Here is a 24,102-nt window from a genome sequence, read left to right on the forward strand (position 1 = left end):
GGCAGGGATGGACAGGAGCAAGGTACACGGCAGCAGTGGGACACTGGCCCTGCTCTCCTGCAGTGCCCACCCTGCCCGGGGAGGAAAAGCAGGGGCTGCCAGAAGTTTTCCGCATCTTTATTTGAAATGAATGGTTTCCAGAGACACAGGGTTAGTCCTACTGCCCTGGCATCACTACAACAAGACTGGTGAGCGGCTCACTCTTCACATGGACACAGAGAACAGATGGCCCCAGGCCAGGGCGCCGAAAAATATATACAGGCTCAACAGGAGACCCATGTACAGCTCAAGAAAACTGACCAGAACACAAGGAGGGGCAGGAGGCAGCAGGGAGTGGCACAGCTGGAGCCAGGCTCACCCCGGGCAGGGTGCCAGCACCCCACTGCTTTGGGAGGGAGGGGGAGGCCAGGCAGAGCTCCTCGCTTCTGCCAGCAGCTGCCCAAGCCCCCGGCCAGAAGGGAGGGACCCACTGATGGCACCTTGCATCGGGGAGGGGTGACAGTGGGGAGAGAGGGGCAGTGCTGGCACAAACCTGTCTCCATCAGTTTTCCGCCGACTCAGAAAACATTGACAAAATTGAGGGAGGGGGCCTGGCTGCATACAAGGGAGGTGTCCCCACGGCAAGGCCGGGTCTCTGCCCTCACATTCCAGCACCAGCTCCCTCCGCTCCCCACAGCCAGCCCAAACTTCTCCCATCCCTGGGAACAAGTCCTCCCCCTGATCCAACAGCTCTCAGGCTGCTGGTGGTCCTTCCCCACTGGCTTGAAAACACCATCCTGCCACAGCAGCAGAGCTACCGTTCCTGCTGTGCCACCCACAGCCTCGTGAGGGGATGTTAAAGGAAGGGGGAATTAAAAGCCTCAGGGCCGCTGGTCCCAGATGGCGCTCTGCCGTATTGTGCGGTTCCTGCCCCGGGGCAGGGGGAGAGAGGGGTAGTGTCAGGGCTGGGGATGGGGGGGACAGGGCTGGGTAAGGGGAGCTGCCCTGGGGGCTCTGCCACCCCTGTGCTGTGGGGACTGGCCCCGGGGAAGACGGCTCACCCAGCAGCCAGGACAGGAGGCAGCGCTGAGTGCGGGGACCACATACGTAGGAGAGGCCTGTAACGAGCAGGATGGGATGTCCAAGTCCGGTAACGATGAAGGGACAGCACTGCTGCAGCACCGTCCCCTCCCACGCTGCACGGCCCCTGCCCTGCAGTGGGAGGCAGGGAGACGAGGCGTCCAGGGCTGGAGCGCAGCCAGCCCGGAAGCACCTCGCTCTTAGTCCATGTCATCCTCCAGGCCGCTGAGCCGACTGTGCTCCTCATAGATCTCCCTCACGGCCAGGATGCGGTTCAGCATGCTCTCCAGCATGCTCCGGTCCATGGGGATGACCGAGTACCAGAGTGGGGACTCAGCGATGCACGACCGTTCGGGCTGCAGGTAGAAGACATCATTGCGGTTCCGCAGACTCTCGGGACTGTAAAGATAGAGGAAGGTGAGCCCTGGGATATCAGCTCCAGGGGCTCAGAAAGCTTGGCCTGCCTGCATGGTTATCAAGGGGGGCTCAAGGCTTGTCACAGCCTCATCCTTGGGCAGGATGAGGACACAAACTGAGTCTGCAGCTCCTCGCTCAGGACCAAAGCCCCTAAGCAGCCAAGCACCAGGACTCATGCACACTCCTGCCTGTCTGGAGACAGGCAAGTAGTGGAAGGGGCCAGAGAAAAGCATTCTCTCAACCATGGTCTATACAAGCAGCGCAGACTGTGGGCAAGGCTTCACACTCAAGTACAAATGTTTGGAGAGCAGCAGCCACTCCACAGGGTCCCACCAAAACTGAGAGGTGGCTCCAAAATGGCACATGCCCCTTCTCCAGAGAAAGCCTCACCATTTGGAGAGATAAAACTCATAGAACTTGACTGGGCATCGGAGGGGGTTCATCTTGTTCTCCCGCTGCTCCAGCATCGGTACCTCCTCCTCGCGCTTCCGCTTTCCAGAGCCGCCATCTGCAGAGGGGGGAAAGAGCAGGATCACGGCTGGGACCCAATGAGGGAGGCAGGGGGAGGGACAGAGAGATGCTCTGTCAGACCCTACCTCGGCCTTTCTTCTGCTTGACAGGAGCGTAGTAGCGGATGCTCACCACCTTCGTCATACCACGGGCCGTGGTGCACTTGCGAGACTGGCGCACCACATTGGTGAAGGAGAGCTGCATATGCTCCTCTGCTGTCTGCAGCCCAAAGAACTTGGTGTTGAAGAACATGAGGGTGTTGAGGAGCACGAAGGGTGAGTAAACACCCAGCTGCTTGCACTCCCAGAGGTGCTCCTCCTCAACACGTGAGAAAACTGTGTCTACAACACACAGAGGAAGAACCAGGTCACGTAAACAGTGGTCTTGTGGCAGTCCCTTCACCCTGCCCAGGCAAGCTCACTGCAAAAGACTGACACTTCACAACATCCCCTCTTCCACAAGGTTACTTCTCCAGAGCCACCAGCAGAGCTAGATGCTGGCTCTGCCCAACCGCGAGCCACCCCAGAGTGCAGCCAAACCACAGGCCAGAACCCAAATCAATCCTAACTGCTCATCCCTATAGATGGCCACAAAGTGTACTCCAGGTCAGTGCTCCACCACACTCAGCATGAGATGAAGGAAAAGCAGCAGGCAGGACAGACATGGCCAGCTCCTGCCTAGACACACAGGTCTGGAGCCAAATGCCTCTGCCTGGGACAGCCAATATGCAGACGTGAGGCTGGATCTGTGAACTAACCACTGACAAGACACAGCAGGGAAGGCAGCCCAAATCACAGCATCATGAAAAGCCTCTGCAGAGCTCTGAGTTAGTCCGCTCACAAGACAGCACCACAGCGACTCTGGCCAACACTTAGCACAGTGTGCCGGGCTCGCCCATGTGCTGGGAACACAAAGGCAGTGTGCCTCCTGGCTTGGTATCCTCTTTGCCAAAGGGTGGAAACATCACTGTGAAGTGTTGTAAAGATTCAAACTGTCCCAGGACACAAAGCAGCCATGCTCTGCTCCCAGCTACCCTGACTCTGGGCAATAGAAGCTGCTGAGGTGTAAACCAGGCTGGCTCCGCTGTTGGTATGGGTCAGTACAACCCCAAGACACAGCGGGACCGTGCTGCCTATGCCAAGGAAGAGGGCTGAGGCTGGGGGAGCAAAATTAGACCGGAGAATCCAAGGCTAGAAGCACAAACTGGGTACACGTGGTGACTGAAGGTACTCTGGAGACACATACTATTTGGTAAGATTGTGGGTTGCCAGCCGCTCAGGGACTTGTTCAGCTCCTGCACGAAGGTCAGGTAGTAAAGGTCTGTAAATATATTCACCATACGATTGTTCTCGAGCAGGTACTAGAAAGGACAGAACACACAGTCAAGAGAGACACGGCAGCACCTGGAATGCAAACCCTCCCCAGACAGCCCAGGGCACACATGCAGAGCGCCCCTCCTTGTACAACCAGAGCTGCAGGGCAGACTCCTAAAACCAGCCACTTCTGAGAGCTGTGAGGAAAACTCCGGGGCATGACAAAGTAGACTTGGTGCTGATGCTGAAGAAGGGACTGAGTTTGCTGAGATCTCCTAGCCCTCCTCAAGGATGTGCAAGAAGGGTGCAAGGCTGGGGAATAGCTGCCACCCTACCCACTGGGCTTGGGAACAAAGACTGAACGAGGTGGGCTGCTGTCCTGAGGTGAGGCACTGAAGGAGAGTCCAGTGAGCCTCTCTGGGTCCCCAGAAGGCAGAATAAAGGGTACAAGCTCCCCTCACCAGATCTGACCCCCAGGTCTGGCTGTGGAGGACTTGAGGGCAGCAAGCCCTCCCTCACCTGCTGGATGCCAAGGCAGAGGTAATAGATGCTGTCCGGTTCATAGCGCTCCCCATTGGGCCGTGTTATCTCCTTGACAAACTGGGCCAGGCCGTAGTTGAGCTCAGCTGCTGTGCAGGCCAAGATGTCTTCCTTGATTCTCATGGGCTTGGCTGTGGAGACAAGCACAGCAGTCTCAGCCAATAGCCTGCAAGGCCAGGAGCACCTCAGCAGTCTGGGACACAGCTTCTGCGAGGTTTCTGCCACTCCACCCCATCCAGACAGGACACTTACGGCCAAAGCGTAGCTCCTCTCCCTTGCTGGTCTCTCCCCCTGCATACTTGGCTTGCACCCAGGACTTCCAGGCATTCACACCGTATGAGTAGTTCAGCACTGTGCAGCTGGGCTGGCTGCTCATTGAGTCCCGGGAACAGCTTTCAGAGAGCACCAGACGCTTCTGCCCCTGCAGAGAGGTGTACTGTGAGACTGGGCACCTACCTGGGACAGATGCAAGAGTCCTGGCCACCCTCAGACCTGATGACTGCCAGCTCCCTCCCAGTGTGCCTGTGCCCATGCCAGCAGGCATCCTTCTGCTGACAGCCAGGCCAACAAGGCTCATTAGTTATGAGGACCACAGGCAGGAAAGAGGCCAGCTCTCACATGACCTGTGGCATTCAAAGCTCCTCTGAAGTGACAGGCAAGTATTTTCATTCAAGGAGTGGCCCACAGGCCAGGCATGCCCTGAAGGGAGAGGGCACAACCTCCCCAGCACACCAAAGCCTCTGGCACACTTCACCTCGTATGTCCCAGATGGTAGCTCCCACTCCAAACTCAAAGAGCTTTAAGCAGGCAGTACCCACGGAGAGCTCACCTTTCGGACAGCACGAGGCAGATCTTGCTCTGTGGACACATCATCTGGTCCCACCAGCCCACAGTCAAAGAGGAAGTCCACACTGGGGTTGATGTCTAGAGGGTCTGAAAGGAAACACAGGCAGAAGGGCTCAGCTGAGACTTCTCATCCTGTCTCCTGTGCTGGCCTGGTTCTTACAGCAAGATGAAGAGGGAACACGCAGCCCAACACTTCACACCCTCCACCACTGCCTGGCATGAACTTTTAGCCACAGCCCAACAAAGGAAATACAGCTCTGGCAGGTGATTCTAAGCTTTCTCAGACTAACCAGAGCCCCACATTCTCCCCTCTGACAGTTGTTTGGTTGGTTGGTTGGTTTTTAAACCTGAGGAACATTCCTCATCCCCTTGTGCCACGCCAGCACTGGGGACAGCCTGGCACAGGCACCCCAATTCTCTGTCCTTTGCTGCTAGCATCCTGCCTCAGCACTGCTGTGCTCCTGCGAGTCCCTGTCTCTTCTTCCACCTTCTGCCTGCTAATGGACACTCAGCAATTCTGCTGTCTCCCAGGATGTCGTGCCCTGTCCAGGTCTCTCTCTTGCCTTGCTGGATCCTCTGGAATCATCATCCATGAGCACACCAACACCTCTGCCCTGCTCTTCGTGCTGTTAAAAATCAGCTTCTCATTCCCCCTTCTCTGCAGACCTATGTTCGCAGCAGGTCAGTTAATCTAGACAAACACACACTCCTTCAAAAGTGGTGGTCTCCTCACCCCTGCTGTGAGCAGTCATCTGCAAGACTCTCAGTTCCTGGCCTCAAGCCCGGTCAGTCAGAGGGCAGGGGGAGGTAAGTTCACACAGCTCTTAATGCTGCTGGCAACGGTTGGCCGAGGGCAGCGGGGGGACCCTGCTGCAGCATGAGCAGGCCTGCATGCCTGCTTCACCCAGCTCTTACTCTTAGGGAAGTCAGCCTCCAGGTCCTGGCCAGGCTCATCGAGGACATTTGCCATCTTGACAGCCATAGCCAACACATCATCCCGTGCCGGTCCAAACAGATCACAGTCCTCCAGGAGACCCTCTGCACTCTGGTTACTCACTAGGTCTGCAATGCAAAAGCAGATCATAAACGCAACTTTCAAGAAAGTCTTTTGTCTGTTTTCCCTATAACGGCTGGAAAATGAAGTCAGGCTCCCTGCAGGACAGTCCTGTGCTCAGAGCAGCCCCATAACATCTGCGCTGCCCAGCTTTCCCTGGACAGCAAGACATTGGACATTTGTCCTCTCCCCAGCCACAGCCCTAGTCACTGGGGCTTGAGGAATGCAGCCCCCAAGTAAAATGACCTGCAAGGTCAGGACTGCTAGTCTTCTGGCTGGGAAGCTGCTTTAGGTAAGAACCTGAACAGCCACCTGAATAAACTAACAGTGCTGCACATGTGCCACAAGACTGGAACCTCCAGAAGGGACAGTGGCAGACACTGCTCCCTGCGGCACCTCTTCCCTCCTGGTACCCCCTCAGCAGAAGTTGAGGACTTGCTTTTCCCTGCTCCCTCTTCAAAGTCTTTGGAAGAGCTGCGATCCAGGCAGATGCTCTAGCTCCAAGAGCCAGCTAACCCCACACGATGCCAGCTGTTCGGCCAGACCAAGCCATGCTAGAACCTACCACACAGGTCCGAGGAGGCCTTGTCCAGTTCCTCAGCCTCTGCAATCATCTCAGCCATGGCCAGGATGTCAGCCTCCAGGGGATTGGAAGGGATCTTCACCTTCAGCTCCTCAATGGTCTCCACAATCTTATCTGTGCTCTCCAGTGTGGTGGGCAGGAACATTGGCACGGGCACCTGTCGACAGCAGCACACCGGGCAGAAAACTGACACTTAGCTGACTGACGTAAAAGCAGAGGCAGGAGAAGAGGACAAACACAGAAGCAGGGAGGCTGCATCAAGGCAGGATCGAGACAGTAAGAGAACACGAGCCGGTGGAGTGTGTCGCTTACCGGGACAGGCATGGAGAAAGGCACAGGTACTTTCTGGCAGTACATATGCATAGGCACAGGCACGAAGATCGGGATGGGGATTGGCAACACAATCACCTGGGGCTTCCAGTCAGCCTCTGACAAGAGCAAATGTACGTCAGTGAGCTTGCTTCCAGCAGCTCCTCCACCTAGTCCCGCCGCGCACTGTCATGCCCCCAGCCATCCAGCATCATGGCCCTTCCAGCCACCAGCTTCTGGTGACTCATGGGCAGAGCTGGAGCAGCAGCAAGCCAAACAGCCCTGCAACAAGAGAGGCTTGCCTTAGCCAGAGGTGCAAGCCCTGCTCTTACGTGGCCCTCCTGAGGTCTAGTTGCCTTGCATATGCTGGAGATCACACACACATGATCAACAGGAGCTACACAGTGGAACCTGCTCAGCAGACGGCCTCTCAGACAAGTTGACAATCGTCAGAGCAACAGGAGTTGTCCCACAAGAGGTGGGATCATGCAGCAGTGCTCTCTGCTTCTCTCCTTTTGCTGCTGATGGAAACGGGCTCCCTACCTCCAGCCCTGTCGTGTGTGCCCTGCACTGCCCTGAGACTCCTCAGCACAGTGCCAAACACCCAGCTGCTCTGTACAGCATTTCAAGCTGCATTCACATTTAGTCTTGAGCAGGGACATGCCACTCGCCTTTCCAAAACACCCCCATAATCCTGCAGTTATGTCTTGTTTTCCTACCTGTCTGACATCCTTTGGACTTCATTTCTATCTTGCAGGAAACGCCCCGGTTCTGCATCAGTGGTTTACACATGGCAGCTTTGTTTTTCCGAGGTGTGGCTGGAACCGGAGGGGGCGGGGGAGGTGGCACAGCTGGAGACATCTGGGCTGAGGAGGTCTTTGCTGACAGCTGAGGAAATGCAGAAAGCAGCAGGTTGGTGTCCACCTAAGGCAGCACCACCTCTTCCCAACCACGGGTACAGCTGGAGAGACTCCCAAAGCACCTCCTGGAGCCTGGCAGTCCCCAACACACACACAAACAGACACGGACGCTCCCACGGTCAGACCCAGCTGAAGGACTGCCAAGCTGGTCCTGGCAGGCAGCAAGCCTGTGCGGCATCTCTGCAGCAGCCAGCAGGGAGTCTGGCACTGGTCACTCCTGCCCCGCGGGGCAGTGGGGAACACAGTGGGACAGCGACTATACCCAGGCACAGGGGAGCACTGTGCCAAGAGTAGCCAGTGCCACAATGGCAAGCTGTTCTGGAGCCCATCATTGATTGCTGGGGAATGGTTATTCTTCCCACTTGCAGGAGATATGCTGATGCTGCCCTCCCCAGCAGCTCTTATCAACTCCCACTACCCAGACATCTTAAAATGCATTGTTTGTAGAAGAATGAAATCTCCCTGAGCAATGGCAGACCTGTCCTCTCTTTGGGGACAGCCCCTTTGTGCTATCTTGCAAACTTCTACCTCCAACAGGCCTTACCATGTTAGACTCTGCCTTCTGTGGGGAAGGGGCAGGTGGTTTTGGCTCTGAAGTCTGACCTGTAAGAGAAAGCAACGACTCTAAGTTCAAGAGCTCCTGGGCCAACAGGTCCCACTGCTGGGACTGGAGGTGGCAGCAGCCAGAAGGCAGGGACAGGCTCCCCAGAAACTGCTCCTGGCCACTCCAGGAACAGGTAATGTTTCCACAATCTCTAGCCCTAACAGCTCAGAAGACACTACAACTCCAAAATCAAGTCATTCCCATGTCATTTTGTGCTCCCTTGCAGTCCACCCCATCCCCATCACAGCAGGTCAGGAGAAATCCCAGCCCCTTGTAGAGAGAGGAATCCAGGGCTCTATTCCCAGCTCTGCCTATTGGCTTGCTGTACCGAGCCATGGCCCCTCCCTGTGCCTCCATCTCCCTGCTACAAATATCTTGGCAAAGTGCTTCGAGATCCCTAGGAAGAAGGTGACAGAGCTAGTAGTAGCATTACAAGATATCCCAGAAAGCAGAGAGACAGCTTTGCCCCAGCCCTATAGATGCAGTCCATTCCCCTAAGGAAAGAGGGGATCACCTGCAGGTAAGAGGCACATGTGGCAGACACTAGTCTCAGGTGGTGACAATATCATCCTGGCTTGGATGATTATTCCAGCTCATTTGCTCTGCAGAGAACCTGCACCCATCTCAAAGGCTGATGAGCTAAAAGAGCACCTTCATTCAAGTCTCCCATGAGTCCTGGTTACGCATGTGGCTGGGAAAAAGAACTGCCTTCTACAGCACTAACTGTGGGCCATGCATGAAGGAGACACTTGCAAGGAAAGCAGCAGGTCTCAGCACCCAAAGGGAGTGGCAGGTCCATTTGCACCTCCTACATACAGATAGGCTCTCCAGGAAAGACCCAGGCTCCCAAAGGTCCAACACATGGGCATTCACACTGTGCAGATTTCCTCTGTCCTGAGGAAACACAGGACAGCTCTTGAGCAACTGGAGGCCCAGCAGGGTCCACTTGCTGACCACCACAGGGGGACAGGTAAGTTCCAGTTGGAGGAAGCTCCCTAGCGGGCAGCTGAGCATTCAGCCATAGGATCTGCAACAGTTTCAATGGGTCCACGAACTCCCCCTGACCAGCCCGAAGTGGATGGGCAGCAGGTCTAGGTGGGCGACATCAGTGGCTTGAAAGAGAAAAGACAAGCTATGGAGTATAAGCAGAGTTTCTGCTGCAGCAGAATCAAAAGCAAAATTGATTGCCCCACAGGCCAATGATGTAGGACTAAGGGAAACAAGATCCTCCTGCCACAAAGCTCCATGTGCTACATGTCCAGGCTTCCAGGAAAGCTGCAGCTTGTTCTTTACTCTCATCCCAACACCAGCAAGGAGCTGTCAAGGCACTGCCTGCACCAACCGTGACTTCTGGCCCTCTGTCCTCTTCAGCTGGACGGCCCCATGCAGAGCCAGTTCCCCTTGGAAGTCTTTGGGCACAGTTCTGTGTCAGAAGCTCCTCAATCCCTCATTACACAGACTGTTCCCAGCAAAGGAATGGCCACTTTTATCGTCAGCAAGCACTCTCAGGATCACCAGCTTGGCAGCAGCCACTGAGTCACAGGAATGAATGGTTTTAGGCAACCACTGGCTGCAAGAGAAGAAGCAAGTAGTTAGCAGCTCTGCCCAAGATGGGCCTGAAATCCCTTGTGAGCTGGCAACACAGCTGCCAGGTCCACAGGGACCCTGGCTGGACCAGGCAGAAGCTGTTCCTCACCATGCACTGACAAGCTGCTCCTCCCGAAATCCCCTGCACAGCACACTGGGCTGGAAAGCTCTCTGTGTAAGCACACGGCAGGCCCTGGCTCCATCACCCTTCCTTTGCAAGCTCACCAGTATGCCACAGTCCCAGGACAAGGATGACCACAGCTATCCCACAACTGGCAGGGTATGAGTGTGCCACAACACATAGAAGGCCCAGTGCCACCAGCGGCATTCACCAAGCATGGCAGCTGCTGGGGCAGCCTGGAGCTTGTGCTCAGCTGAGTGCTCACCACTGCGGATGGGCTCCTCCTTGGCTGCCCTCAGAGTCCTCTGCCTCACAGGGTGCATGGAGAGGCAGCTGTGGCACAGTGAAGGGTGATGCCCCACATGCCAAACAGCAAAGTCCTTGGGGGCCTCCAGAGATGTGGTGGAGGGGGGGGCTCAGACTCTTGTGGTTGTTGATGGTGGAGAAGGTACTTCTCAGTCTTGTGGTCCACGGCTCCAAGGAGACAATGGCCGAATGGTGTGGAACATGCTTCCCTCTGCAGGCAGAGCTTGCTCGCTGTGCGTGTCCCAAAAGCAGTGTTACTCGTCGCTCACAAGTGAGATGCCTTGAAAGCAGAGGACAAATGGAACAGCATGGCTAGGGCTGTGGAATCAGTTGGTGAGCTACAGGAACCAGCAAGTTTAACACCTCTTCCTCCCCTGGGCAGCAGGACTGTGCCCCAGCAAGCAGACTCCCCCTGGGCACCCCCATGCCAGCAGAAACCAACAGTTCCTTATCCAGGTCCCTCCAGTGTGCTGCCACTTCTGCTGTCACCTTATATGGCCTTTTACGGAGCGTGGCTCTTGGAAGGCAGGTTGGGACTCCCCTGCCTGGGGGAACCTGCCGCTTCCGGCAGAGCAGCTCTGCTTTGCTGTCTAAGCAGCACTGACATCCAGGGCTTCCCCTGTCTTGCAATCAGCCCACTGCTGTCAGGAGAGGAACCAGAAAGAGTCTGGAGATGGAGGACGAGGTCTCTCATGGGAAGGTCCTTGTCTTGGTTTCCCCTCCTTGGTGCACTCTAGTCAGGGTTTTACACCTCATGAAATGCCAGGGAGGGCAGCAAAGCCCTGAGCCTGCGATGCAGGTATCTGTCGAAGCTTGATGCACCGAAGCGAGTCCCACCATAAGCTGCAGGCATTTTAACTACATCACACAGATTACCTAGAAGATCGTGGCCTACGAAAGACCAAGCAGAATGAGACTACACGAGTGTCCGAGGGCCAAGTGATGTCTTGTCACTGTCACTACGAGCACCTTCCATCCTGAGGGACCCCAAAGCACTTTGCAATCTTCCATAAGCAACCGGCTCAAGTTAATGATAGGAAATGGGGCAACAGGCAGTGAAAATCTCCTCTCCAGCTGGAACTCCATGGATGCAGAATGGGGTTATCCAGGACATGGGGCTGGCAACTCCCCAAAGCTGCAGCAATCTTTGGGTAAGTGGTAGCACTCCAATCTAACATCACAAGACAGAGTGCCTCCAGCAGCTCAGCGCTCCCTCAAGATCGTTCTAGGTTCAGCTCTGGCTGAGGAGAGCCCACCTACAGCATCACCAGCACCACTTCCTGCAGCACCCTGCGTTTTCCTTGAATGTTTCCCATCCAAGCACTGACCTGGCCCAATCCTGATTAGCTTATGAGATCTGAGAAGGTCACAGCTCAGAGGTGGTGTGGGGCTGCAGGTGGATTATCATGCCAAACCACGCTGTCCCCTAACCCTGTAAATCGAGCTCTCCGCTGGCAACATGAGGATGTTAAATCCCTGAGTATCCTCGCTAAGAGTGTGAGCTACAGGCAGCACGCTGGCACCGGCTCCTCCCGTCTGGGCCCTGTGTGTCATAGAACCATAGACGTTAGAGATGGAGAAGCCCCATTAGGTCCCACTCCGTCCTTTCCCCCCCAAGGGCCAGTGCAGGATTGTTCCCTAGCGTCTCATCCAGTCCCAGGCAGGAAGCTTCCACCCCTCGCTGTTCAGTCTTCCCTGTGTCTCTCAGACTGAGCTATGCAGGTCCCCTCCCTCCCTCCTACTCACTGTTCAGTAGGCTCTCGGGCCCCTTCTGCGTGTCCAGGTTGGGCTGGTTCTGTTGATTGTAAAATCGCAGCAGACACTGCTGGTTGCAGAAGTGTTTGATTTGCCCCCGCCAGTGGATGGTTTCCAGCAGCTTCCCCTGACGCTTGCAGGCATGGCACCGAGCTGCCTAAAGCCCGCATCAGCAGGAGAGAAACAACGAGTAACTAACCACACCCCCTCTGAGTGCAACACAACTCTCCAGTGAAAGGTGCACATAGCAAGGTGCTGTGAGCTTCCCCACAGCAGTGCCCTGCCAGTGCCAGCCAGGGACTCCAGCGGTGCGAACTTCTCACAGCAGCACTAGCCACGGATCCAGCACTGTGAGCTTCCTCAGTGCAGTGCTCTGGCAGGATCAGCTGGGGACTCCAGCTACGTGAGCTTCCCCGTAGCAGTGTCCCGTCATTGCCAGGCAGGACTCCAGCAGTGCCAGGTTCTCCGCAGCAGTGCCAGCCAGACTCCAGCAGTGCGAACTTCCTCAGTGCAATGCCCACTTATCTGGGTGCCGTGCCCACCACAGCACTTAGGACAAGCTGCCAGTGCCAATACTGACCTTGAAGTACCAGAGCAAGTATTTGCTTTTGCAGTCTTCACTACAGAAGTCCCAGGTGCTGCCCTCCAGCTGCTCGGTGACCGCCCGCTGGCAGGTCTGAGAACAGTAGGTGCAGGTGATGCAGCACAGGCCCAGGTTCTTGGTGAAATCCTGTTTGTAAAGAAGCACACACCCTGCGGAGAAACAATAGGAGTGAAACCTTCCCAGGATGAACTGGGGGCCTCCCTGACCCAAACATGACCAGAATCCAGGTCTGCGGAGACAACAGAGCACACGCAACACACTGTAGGGAACAATCCAGCACTGGCCCCTGGGGCTGGGATAAGATGGGACCTCATGGGGACTTGCCATCTCTCACCTCCATGCTTCTAGGAAGAGTCTGACTCCAACCTCCTGTGTGCAGGAACCCAGCAGGCAGGGCAAGGCCAGGTCAGGCCAGCCCAGACGCAAGAGCGTAGAAGTGCATGATGACAGGAGGAGCGGAGCTGCCACCTGCTGTCTCCCCAGCCCCCAGAGAGAGAAAAGCTGTGAGAAAGCCCTCCCCAAGGACACAATGAACGGTAAAGATCTTGCCCTAGGGCCTGGCCGGACAGCAAGCCATCCCCACGACAGTCCTCCCTTCACTGCATGGCAAGGCTCTCGCCCCAGGGCCTGGCTAAGACAGTCTCCCCTCTGTTCCTCTCCATGCTCTCTTCTCCTCCCCCAGCATGGGCTGGCATGGGGGCTCTGCCTCTCCCGTGCCTTCCCCAAGTACCTTCGCTGCAGAAGTTCTTCTCCACTCCAGAGAAGCGGATCTTCTCATGCAGCAGCTTCTCCTGCTTGCAGTGCTCACACTGAGACACCACCCCGCGCAGCCTCTTGAAGTCCTCGCAGCAGTCCTTGCAGCAGAACTGATACACCTTGTCCTGCCAGAGAGACCACCACTGGGTCAGCCAGGCTGGCAGGAGGTCCCCACACTTCCCGGGGAAGCAAGAACAAGACTATGGGGCTGAGCCAACTCCCCAGCTCTCCTGACATGGGGTTTGGCAGAAGTGGTCTCCTCCTGCCCTTCTGACATCCTGCTGAACATCAGGAGCGCAGCTCTCAGCGCACGGTCTCCAGGCATGTCTCTGCAGCTAAGGCATTCAGAGCACTGGCGGAGAAGGACTTCTGCTTTGAGCAGGCAGAGGAAGGAGCCCTGCGGTCCTCACTGGGGTTGGCCTCCACCTCAACATCCCCCTGGGGAAAGTCCTCACCTGCCAGTCTAGGATCTCCGGCTTCCCGCTGAAAAGATTGTGGCAGTAATGGCAATTGAGGTGGATCCCACCTTCCGGGCTGGTGCGCTGCAGGAGACAGAGACAGCTCATGGAGGGAGAGGCACACAGAGGGCAGCGAGCACCCGCTTCGCACTGCCACCACCTCCTGCCTCCTCCACTGTTCACAGCAGTCCGTTTGCCCCTGCTCAGACCTGGGCTTGCTGCCACTGTCAGTGACTCACAGTGAGTCCATCAGATCATGTCTCAAGCTCCTGGAGAGCAGATTCTTGAGCAATTTCACTTTGCTTCCACTGTACTGGGTCCAGCTCTTCTCAGGAAGGCAAGCTTTCAAGCTGCCACCCCTCTGGATTTGAAAATATTAAGAGACAGGGGCTCCACTACCTCTTCTGAGAATTTCTCTAAAAGATCTTGAAGCACAGGTGCCTGATTTCTATTTTCAAGGTAATGCAACTTCAGAATTCAAGCAGCCGTTCTCATCCCACCTTCCTCTGCTAGATTAAACAGCCATTTAGCACTTGGTGTCTTGTCCACAAGGATATATTTATTAATAAAGTCATCCTCCTGGTTTTCTTTCTGATAACCTCAGATAAGGTGCTCTGCGAGTGCCTCAGTACATGCATTTTTCAAGCCCAAATGTAATTTTTCTTTTCTCAGCATAATTCCAATTTTTCTTCAACGTTGAAAATAAAGTGGACATCGGATGCACATCCTTCCTCTCTGTGCAACATTCTAGGTAGCTCTTTTGCTCCCTAGCCCCCAAACTTTAACTCCCTGTTCCTCTGCTTGTACTTGCAATAACTTAATTAATCCTTCCCTCTGTGGCTGTAAACTAAGATGCTTATACTGAATGGCTTATCTGCTGTAATCCCAGGACCTTTTCAAATCCTTACTTTCCCAGGATTTACATCCCTGCACTACTTGAGTAAGGTTGATACAGGATCTTGCACTGAACTGTGTTTAAGCACACATTAGTAGGAACCAGTCTTGTCAAGCAATCCAATTGCTTTGCTTTCTATGACTGCCCTGATCTCAGCATGAGTTAACACTTCATCAGTTTTTGTTTCATCTTCAAAATTTTATTACGCTTACTTTGACTTTACTGCCAGATGACTGATGAAGATGTTGAACGCCTTGGGCTTAATACTGATCCCCAAGAAGCCATCTTGAAACACTGTCTTCAGTGGTTTGTCTTTGACAAGTGTGTTCTGAGATCTGCCAGCAAGACAGTTCCTAATCCAGGTTATGCATGGGTTAACTCATATGTTACAATGCTGATTTTACATGCCAATAATTCAAGTTAGGTGAATTAGGTGAAGACCCTGGTGACTGGAAAAAGGGAAACATTGCACCCATTTTTAAAAAGGGTAGAAAGGAGGACCCTGGGAACTACTGACCTGTCAGCCTCACCTCTGTGCCTGGGAAGATCACGGAACAGATCCTCCTAGAAGCTATGCTAAGGCACATGGAGGACAGGGAGGTGATTCAAGACAGCCAGCATGGCTTCACCAAGGGCAAGTCTTGCCTGACCAACCTAGTGGCCTTCTATGATGGAGTGACTACCTCAGCGGACAAGGCAAGAGCTACGGATGTCATCTATCTGGACTTCTGTAAGGCCTTTGACATGGTCCCCCACAACATCCTTCTCTCTAAATTGGGGAGATATGGATTTGATGGATGAGTGTTCGGTGGATGAGGAATTGGTTGGATGGTCACATCCAGAGGGTAGTGGTCAATGGCTCAATGTGCAGATGGAGATCTGTGACAAGTGGTGTCCCTCAGGGGTCCGTATTGGGACCAGTACTGTTTAATATCTTCATCAATGACATAGACAGTGGGATCAAGTGCACCCTCAGCAAGTTTGCAGACAACACCAAGCTGAGCGGTGCAGTTGACCTGCCTGAGGGACGGGATGCTACCCAGAGGGACCTGGACAAGCTCGAGAAGTGGGCCCATGTGAACCTCATGAGGTTCAACAAGGCCAAGTTCAAGGTCCTGCACCTGGGTCGGGGCAACCCCTGGTATCAGTACAGGCTGGGGGATGAAGGGACTGAGAGCAGCCCTGTGGAGAAGGACTTGGGGGTACTGGTGGATGAAAAGCTGGACATGAGCCAGCAATGTGTGCTCGCAGCCCAGAAAGCTAACCGTATCCTGGGCTGCCCAAAAAGAAGCGTGGCCAGCAGGTCGAGGGAGGTGATTCTGCCCCTCTACTCCGCTCTGGTGAGACCCCACCTGGAGTACTGCGTCCAGCTCTGGAGTCCTCATAGCACAGGAAAGACATGGACCTGTTGGAGCAGGTCCAGAGGAGGGCCACGAAGATGATCAGAGGGATGGAACACCTCTCCTATGAGGAAAGGCTGAGAGAGTTGGGGTTGCTCAGCCTGGAGAAGGCTCCAGGGAGATGTTATGGCGGCCTTCCAATACTTAAAGGGGTCTTATAAGAAAGATGGGGACAAAATTTTTAGTAGGGCCTGTTGCGATAGGACAAGGAGTAATGGTTTTAAAGTAAAAGAGGGTAGATTTAGACTAGATATAAGGAAGAAATTTTTTACGATGAGGGTGGTGAAACACTGGAAGAGGTTGCCCAGAGAGGTGGTAGATGCCCCATCCCTGGAAACATTCAAGGTCAGGTTGGACTGGGCTCTGAGGAACCTGATCCAGTTGAAGATGTCCCTGCTCATTGCAGGGGGGTTGGACTAGATGACCTTTAAAGGTCCCTTCCAATCCAAACTATTCTATGATTCAAGTCTTACGAAGTCTACAACTGTAAAAACTCTACAGCTACCCTACCAACACCATTTGTTATCTCAGCGAAGGATGTAACAAGGACTTATTAAAAAAAAAAAAAAGGAAAAAAACCCCACCCAAAAAACCCCCAACACAAAAACCACAAGAAAAAAACAAACCCCAAAACCAAATGCTGCAACTGCCAGTAACTAACTCTCTACCTCTAGATTCTTTAAGTTTTCTCAGTTGTCCAAGGCATGTCCTAGCCTAAGTTTCCCAGGTCTTCCTGGCTGTTGCTTTGTTCTTTGACAACTGTACAAAACTAATATTCTTCCAGTTGCCTTTGAATACCACAAACATTTCACATATGCTGAAACTTAACATCAGAAGATTAAAAACCACCAGTCAAGCCTTTGAGGATTATTAAACATGAGGTATCCAGGCCTGCTGGTTGTAAATTTTTAGACAACACATCCTAGAAAACTTATGTTCCTTGGTGATGCTTGGCTCAGAAGGCAGCTCTGCCGCTTTCCACCCCACTAACAGGTGCCCACTGTGCTTTGCTAGCTTACTTGTGCTTTTGCTCGTGCCTTCGTAAGGGCACAGAAGTGAATTACAGCCTGCCTTATCCCAACGGAGGAAGGGGGAGATAGGGCCAAGACTGAGTTATGGGCAACTACAGTCACTGCAACTCTTGTGCTCCAGCAGAGACTTTCTTATGGACCCTCCCTGAGGAGCTTGAGGAAGGTGGAGCCTCTGCTAAGTGTGAAAGGAGGCATGAGCTCTATGGCCCAGCCCAGCATGAAGGATATATCAGTACCTGGAATTTGGTCCAGCAGCTGGGGCTGCAGAACTGGTAGACAACCCGGTCTGTCTTGTTGTAATAGCAGGGTTCAGATAAACTCTTTCTGCAGAAGCTGCAGGGTCTAGGGGGACCTGATGAAACAGACAGGAATTGGTGAGGGCAGCAGCACAGGACATGGGACTGGATTCTGAGGATGGCATGCAAGCTACTCACTCATCCTCAGTCTGTCAAGCTATTATCAAAAAGAAAGGGACAAGAACACCAGGAACTAGATTCTGCTAGGACAGAAATGTTAAACACAGATGGAGAGCAGAGTGGTTCAAGGAAGTGACCCTGGCTCTACAGGAATTTGGACAAAACAGGCTGCAATACTTGCACCAGAGACCATACCCATTCCTGGACACCTCGGTACTCCATGAAAAGGAAAGGGCAATGCCAGCACAGTACGGCACTACAACTGCTTCCTGCATTCTCAAGAACAGCAACATACACTACCCTTTAGTATTAAGATGTCTACATGCTGCAAGGGTTCCTCCCTCTCCAAATCTCCTTCCACTTGTCTCACTGGACTCCTCCCCAGGCAAGCAACATGCCTTCTTTCCAGTCTCATCCACAAGCAGTAAATAGTACCAAGGAAGGAGTTAGAGTGGAGAGGTGACTGATTCCCTGTACGTAGGTGCTCTTACCAACCAAGCCTGACTGCTTCACTTTGTGCGAGGTAGTGCAGCAAATGGAGCAGAACAGGCCCATCTTGCCACTGCGATCCACGTTGGGCAGCATGTCAAAGTTCTTGCACAGCGTCTTGCACCACATGCACGGGTAGACCCGAGTGTTCTTCTGCAAACACAGAGCAGAACAGAGCTGCCAGGGAGACCATCACAGCCAGCAAGGTCTGACCCTCATATCCCACCCCACTACTGTATCCACCACGGCGCAGCTCTCCTGCAGAGAACACCTGATGCCAGAGCCAGGCTCATAGTCTGCAGATTCAGGTGGTGGTAGCAAAAAAGGCTGCCTTCAGCACCTCACCTTCTCATTTCAAGGGTACCCTGGCAGGAATACAGAGCTTGGCAATCCCATCAAGACAGTGAAGTGAAGCCTGCTCAGGCCACAGAGGAACATATCCAGCCAAGCTCTGGGGAGACGCCCAAAAGAAGCCAGCCCATGCTAAGTGCATATACCAGTGTCATTGCACAGGCCAGCTTACTGAGCGCCTGACCTGTGCTCAGGTCCAAGATGCGCCCCACGCAGAATAAATAAATTCTGTTTGCCTGCTTCAAAGTTTCTCCACAGCAACCTCTTAAATGTTTTGTCAGCAATAAAAGGCCAAGGGGATTCAAGTCACCTGCTATTGCATAAAGTGCCCTGTGCCACACCGAGCAAAGGAGTTGTGTGCCCAGGGAGACCCCCCACTGCAGGCAGCTGACTCCACACACCTTCTTGTAACTGTTGAGACAGGCAGAGTTGCAGAAGCGTTTTTGCTGGCCTTCGTGGAAGAGGTACTCCAGGGGCAAGCCCTTGTTGTAGATGTAAAGTCCACAGTTGTCACAGCAGTTGGTTTTCAGCCCCTTGGTGGCCCGGAACTTGGTGAAGCAGGCGTCGCTGCAGATGCGGTGAACCACGTTCCCATTGCTGACCTCATGCTGGATCTGCAGAGACATCATTGCTGTCACTCCCCCAAACCACCATGTGCCTCCTTCCAACACATGAGCACCACTACTACCACAGCCCTTGGGATAACAGGCTGTTGTTACACTAAAACTTGGGCAAGAGTCATACTGGAAGCTGGTGTGGACTCAGGCTGGCCTCCCTCACCAAAAGTCAGCGGAGCAACTGGCAGAGCGGAGTGGCAGGAAGCAATGAGCTTCAGGGCAGGGACAAGCAGAAGACTTATTTCTTCTGCTGGTATAAGGGCTGGTTCACAGTAACAAGGAAGGACCTGGGAGCGAGCCCAAGCCAGCTCAGGGGCTGAGGCCTCACACCATGGGAGAACCTGGCAAACGCCCTGTGATGGTCTCAGGCAGGGCCAAGTGCTGCAGGTCACAAGCACCTCATCCAGTACATGGGAAGGACAAGAGATTTGTTTACCTCGCCAGGTTTGTGGCAGACGCTGCAGCGGCTGGTGTCCGAGGCATCTGCAGACTGAGGTGCTGGTCTGTGCTGCTGGGCCTCGTAGAGGGAGAGGCAGACAGAGGTGCAGAACTCATGGAAAGAGCCGCCTGAACCGATCTGGGCAACCACAGAATCCTTGGTGTTCCAGATCTCCCTGGGGATCAGGAGGGGATGTGTTAGTGGAGGGACACACCAGTCCTGCCACGAAGGGACAAGATGGCACACTGCAATACACAGGACTTTCTGGTGTCCCAAAAGGGTGGCAAGAACTGTCTCACAGCAGCTTCTGTCCTGGCCCAGAGGGGTGGTGCCTGAAGACGGGGCATGCAGGAGGTTGTTTTGAGAGGAGGCTGGGATGTGGGGCATTGAGCCTCGTGGGGACAGGCAGGGAAAGGCAATAATGTGAAGGAGGTGTAGGGTGCATGGGATATGCAGTGTGTGAAGGACCATGGTGCAGCAGCTGGCAGTGGGCAGGAGTGATGTGGGTGAATGGGAAGCATGAGGGTCACGGGGATGGGGACTGACAGGTAGGGCTGTGGGGCAGGTGAATGGGGTCACAAGTGCGGGAGCATTGAGAAAAGGGGAATGAACACACACTTTTTACAGAAGGTGCATATCTTCTTGCCAGGTGGTTTTTTTGAGAAGGTGGTGAGACAGGAGCTGGAGCAGAAGAGCTGAGGGAGCCCTTTACGCTGGTAGGCAGTTTGGCCCTTCTGCAGTGGGGTCCGGCAGTTGGCACAAGTCATCTTGGTGACAGTAGAGCGGGCAGCTCGCTGAGCCATCTGAGTGCGTAAAGACATGCGAGTTGAGCGTCGGGTACGAAAAGGAACAAAATCCTCATCGTTGGGATCATCCACCATGGCATCAGAGTCTTCGTCAGAGACCGGAACTGCAAAGCAGCAGAGAAAGATGCACAGAAATCCCTCATTAGGAACTGAGACAGAAACCTCTGCCATGAGACACATGCTGGGGCTTTCTGGGATCACCTTTCTGGAGTCCCTCTACGTGCTTTGTACCTGTCTGGATGGAACAATAAAGGGACCCTTAAAAGATATTCTGTTGGAATTGGAGATGAGTCAGGAGGTCTTTAAGAAAACTGGGCTTAAGTACAATTCCTCTCTGGGAAGTCATGATTTGCCAAGGTTGAGCAGAAGCCCAAAGTGTGAACATTTACAGCAGAAAACCCTCCAAGAACCAGTAGACCTTAAAGGGAACAAGCTGGATCACCAGCCGCCAGCACAGGCTGCACAGGCAGGCAATGAAGAAGCAACACACAAATACTAGGGAATGGCAGGGTGACACTCAACATCTCAAAGAACAGAGACTTCACATACTTCTGCAGTAAAATCCCCAAAATGCAACCTTCTTTCAGACAGCCTGCTGCCATAGAGACAAAGGAAGAAAGTTCCTGGCTGAGGAGATGGAATATGGATTTCCTGGGAACAACCCCAGAGTCTCATCCTGTTACTTGGTGCTGGGTGTCCACACATCACTGTAAAAATACTACAACCCTCCCTTCAACCTAAGTGCCCTGAGGAAGCAAGGCAAGTACCCCAGGATGAAGACTCAGGGGGTGAAGGGACCTGTCCTGTGTAAGAGGGAAGTCTGCACAGAAGCTCCAGAGTTCCCACCATACTCACACCATGAACCACCTGCCCACAACAGGCCTGGTCCCTCCTCTCTGGCTGTAAACAGGCATTGGCCAGCCCTAGTTACTCACTGCTCTCAGAGGAGTTCACAGTTTCAGGCCTGGCAGTTTCTGATCTTCTGGCTCGTTCACTTCTTTTCTGCTCCTAGAAGACATTCAGAAAATACTTAGGCTAACCATCTGCTAGGACAACCATAGATAAATATCCCAGATCATGGTGGAGTTCCAACTTCTGCGATTTGCTCTCCCAGAAACTAGGCTGAAAACGGATAAAACTGCATGGATATCTGACCAGAGTTGGTAAGATGGGGGAGAGGGGGAAGTAGGCTTATGAGAATGGCATTCCAGCTCGGGGTACCAGGGACACACTGAAGCCACATTACAGCACAGTGGCAGTGCACAGGGATCATTCCATCACAGGAGACATGCAAACTCCTTCCCAGAGGGGCGATGAGACAGCCAGTGTCCCTCATGGAGTTTGACAACAGCCAGCCACCCTCTATGCTCCTGTAGCGTACGTACTTGACTGCATTCTCCTCACCTTCTCAGTTGGCAGCTCGCTTCCCTTCCCAGACAGGCCTTCTCCTGGAACAGAAGCACAGAAGAAGCTTGCATCTAACATCTTGCTTTTCTCCAACAGAAGAGGACAGGTGTTCTTCAAATGCAGCCACCCTTTGGGTCAGTCTGCACATGAAGCCTCAGACAGTCCTGGCTAACAAGCACAGTTCTGGTGGTGATCAGTCACAGGAAAGCTCCTAAACCCACCACCTGTAGTTACAGATCCAGACAGGCAGCTTGGGAGGACTCCTGTAAGGGACCTCCCTGCATAGGGGAGGCATGCTGGGCAGTTGCCTCCAACTGCTTCTGACCGAGACTGAGCATCTCCTGAGGATGGCCAGCCAGGGCAGAGGGACTTTGCCTATTGGAAACACCTTCTCCGGGTGACCCTCAGTTCCAGCAAAGACTCCAGTGATGAAGAGTGTGAGCTAAGCTGATGTGCAGCCGCAGCCTTATCAGGGAAGCTCCTAGCTGACACAAGCATTGAAAATCAAAGTTAAAGCTATGAAAGCCAGAGCAAGAGCTTGTATGCACCAAGGGAGCAGCTTCCAGAGCATTATTCCCTGTAAGCAAGACGCTTTCCCCAAATCTAGCCCATCAGTAGCGTTGACAATTTCCATAGCAGGGGACGATGGGAAAAGCTGGAGCACAAAACAGACTCCAGCTTCAGCAATGTGCAGCAGGATGACCTCCTGAGCAAAAGGAAGCCAAGTTCTGCAGAGATAACAACCTACCTGCTGGTAGTGAGGCCTCCTGTGCTTTCAGTACACTACTTTCTTTAAGCGAGCTGTTCCCACTATCATCCCCTTCCTCTGCCTGGTTTTCCACTGTGGGCTCAGGGGGCAAAGCTGCAGTACTGTTGTCCAGGCTCAATTCCACCTCTGCTTCCCCTGCCAGCCCTTCCCTCTGCATGGGTGAGCTTCTCCTTGGTGCCTTCAACCTCGTCTTCTTTGCCTGTTTAAGACTGAGTTGTGGGGGGGCCATTGGTGGACTTGAGGATTGTGCTGTGATCTCTTCCATGGCTGGGGCACTGCTGAGCTCCCCGGAGTCAGGAATGGGCTCTCGGGGCGATTCAGGGGCATTGTCATCAGACAGTGCAGGAATAGCAGCAGCACCATCTTCCTTTAAGTCCCCAAAATCATTTTTTGGTGCATCTTCCCCTTCTTTCCATGTTTCTGGAACAAGGGCTTCTCTAGAGAGGGCAGAGGAGTCCGCCGGTCCATCCTCCACATCTTGGGAAGATTGTGCCTTATACAGGCCATCCAGACCCTCTGATTTATCTAGCTCCATCAAGTCAGCAGTTTTATCCAAGTCATCTAAGACATGAGGTTTCTCCAGCATATCCAAGACACTAGGTTTATCTAGAACGAGGTCATTTGATTTGTTTAGTTCAGACAGGCTGTCTGCTTTCCCTAGAAGGTCCAAGTCCCCATCTGCAGTCATCTGCTTGGATTGATCCCAGTCAGGGGGCTGAAGAACTGAAACTTCCTGGGTAGAAGCTGTTTGGGAGCCCAGGAGATCTTCCCCAAACTCCATGTCAGCAGGGAGATCACCGATAAGCGGTTTGTCAGGCAAGGACAGGGGGTCCAAAGATCCCGAAAATTCACTGGAATCCATTTAGAAGATGGCAACTGGAAATGAGAGAGAGACTTGCAAGTTAATGAAAAATAGTCTAACACAGCGCATGAATTGTCCACTCTTCTGAACACTGTTGGAGTAAAACAAGGCCCAGTAATACTGCTAGCCATAACCAGCATACCAGCAGGTCAATCACATCTACTCGTGAGGTTACAAAACTCTAAAGCCTAACAGCAGCAGTGAGACGCAGCAGTTCGGTATAGCAGACCTCTGCGAACTCTACAGCCTCCACACACCGCACCACAGCACGGCAAACAGACTTGCTTATGCTAAACGACACAGTGGTGTGTCAGAAATGACTCGAGTACCAATTCAGGAGGCTTCACGCAGCTGTTCTGTGGTGTGTAATACCCCCTTCCCTGCCTTCCTCTCTATCTCACCAGACCCAAATAATCTGGCCTGTCCTTTCTCCTGATCTGTTTCCATGGAGCTAAACACATCTTTTATTTCTAAAATATCTTTTCTCTTAAACATAGAGGCAGAAAGAACTTCTTTACAGCTCTGTAGCCTGTGCCTTGAACAAAATACGGGATGACAAGATGCATGAACTTTGTCAGAGGACAGATATAAACCATGTTATAGTATAACTACAGCTACAGCATAGCCCCAAAACTACGTGGGCTGATATTCAGACACAGAACAATTGGAAAAGCTTAAGTTAGAACTAGGAGGAATTCTGGAAAGTGGCAATAAGAAAGGTGGTAAAGCCCATGATGTTAAAAGCAGTCATAAGAGGAAGAACAAGTAGCAAAGTAGACACGAGCATGCAATGGGGAGCAGGAAAAAAGACCAGTGTGACTTTGCAGAGCACAGACAGCGCACTTGCACAGGAAGATGTGATGCTGACTACTAACATC

General features: G+C 53.4%; 1 protein-coding gene across 2 annotated transcripts; it reads right to left on the reverse strand.

Annotated features, from left to right (window-relative positions):
• Positions 1-115: 115 nt before the first annotated feature.
• ZMYM3 (zinc finger MYM-type containing 3) lies at positions 116-23,224 on the reverse strand. 2 transcript variants are annotated; one of them, XM_050901613.1, is made up of 24 exons: positions 22,342-23,224; positions 21,591-21,631; positions 21,122-21,191; positions 19,999-20,290; positions 19,378-19,555; positions 18,726-18,938; positions 17,976-18,126; positions 17,305-17,420; positions 13,740-13,826; positions 13,259-13,409; positions 12,505-12,677; positions 11,916-12,081; positions 8,096-8,154; positions 7,351-7,519; positions 6,635-6,750; positions 6,305-6,479; positions 5,601-5,747; positions 4,669-4,772; positions 4,092-4,260; positions 3,819-3,970; positions 3,232-3,346; positions 2,073-2,327; positions 1,867-1,984; positions 116-1,458 (listed from the first exon to the last, which is right to left on the reverse strand). In XM_050901613.1, exons 1-24 carry the CDS (start codon positions 23,222-23,224, stop codon positions 1,260-1,262), a joined length of 4,299 nt encoding a protein of 1,432 aa, XP_050757570.1. In that variant the 3' UTR covers positions 116-1,259. The 2 variants fall into 2 exon arrangements, with proteins under 2 accessions (XP_050757570.1, XP_050757569.1); XM_050901612.1 differs by having other exon boundaries at positions 21,122-21,194; positions 21,591-21,634.
• Between the last annotated feature and the right edge of the window lie 878 nt (positions 23,225-24,102).

This window comes from Gymnogyps californianus, chromosome 9, assembly GCF_018139145.2.
Source record: "Gymnogyps californianus isolate 813 chromosome 9, ASM1813914v2, whole genome shotgun sequence".
Lineage (NCBI taxonomy): Eukaryota > Metazoa > Chordata > Aves > Accipitriformes > Cathartidae > Gymnogyps > Gymnogyps californianus.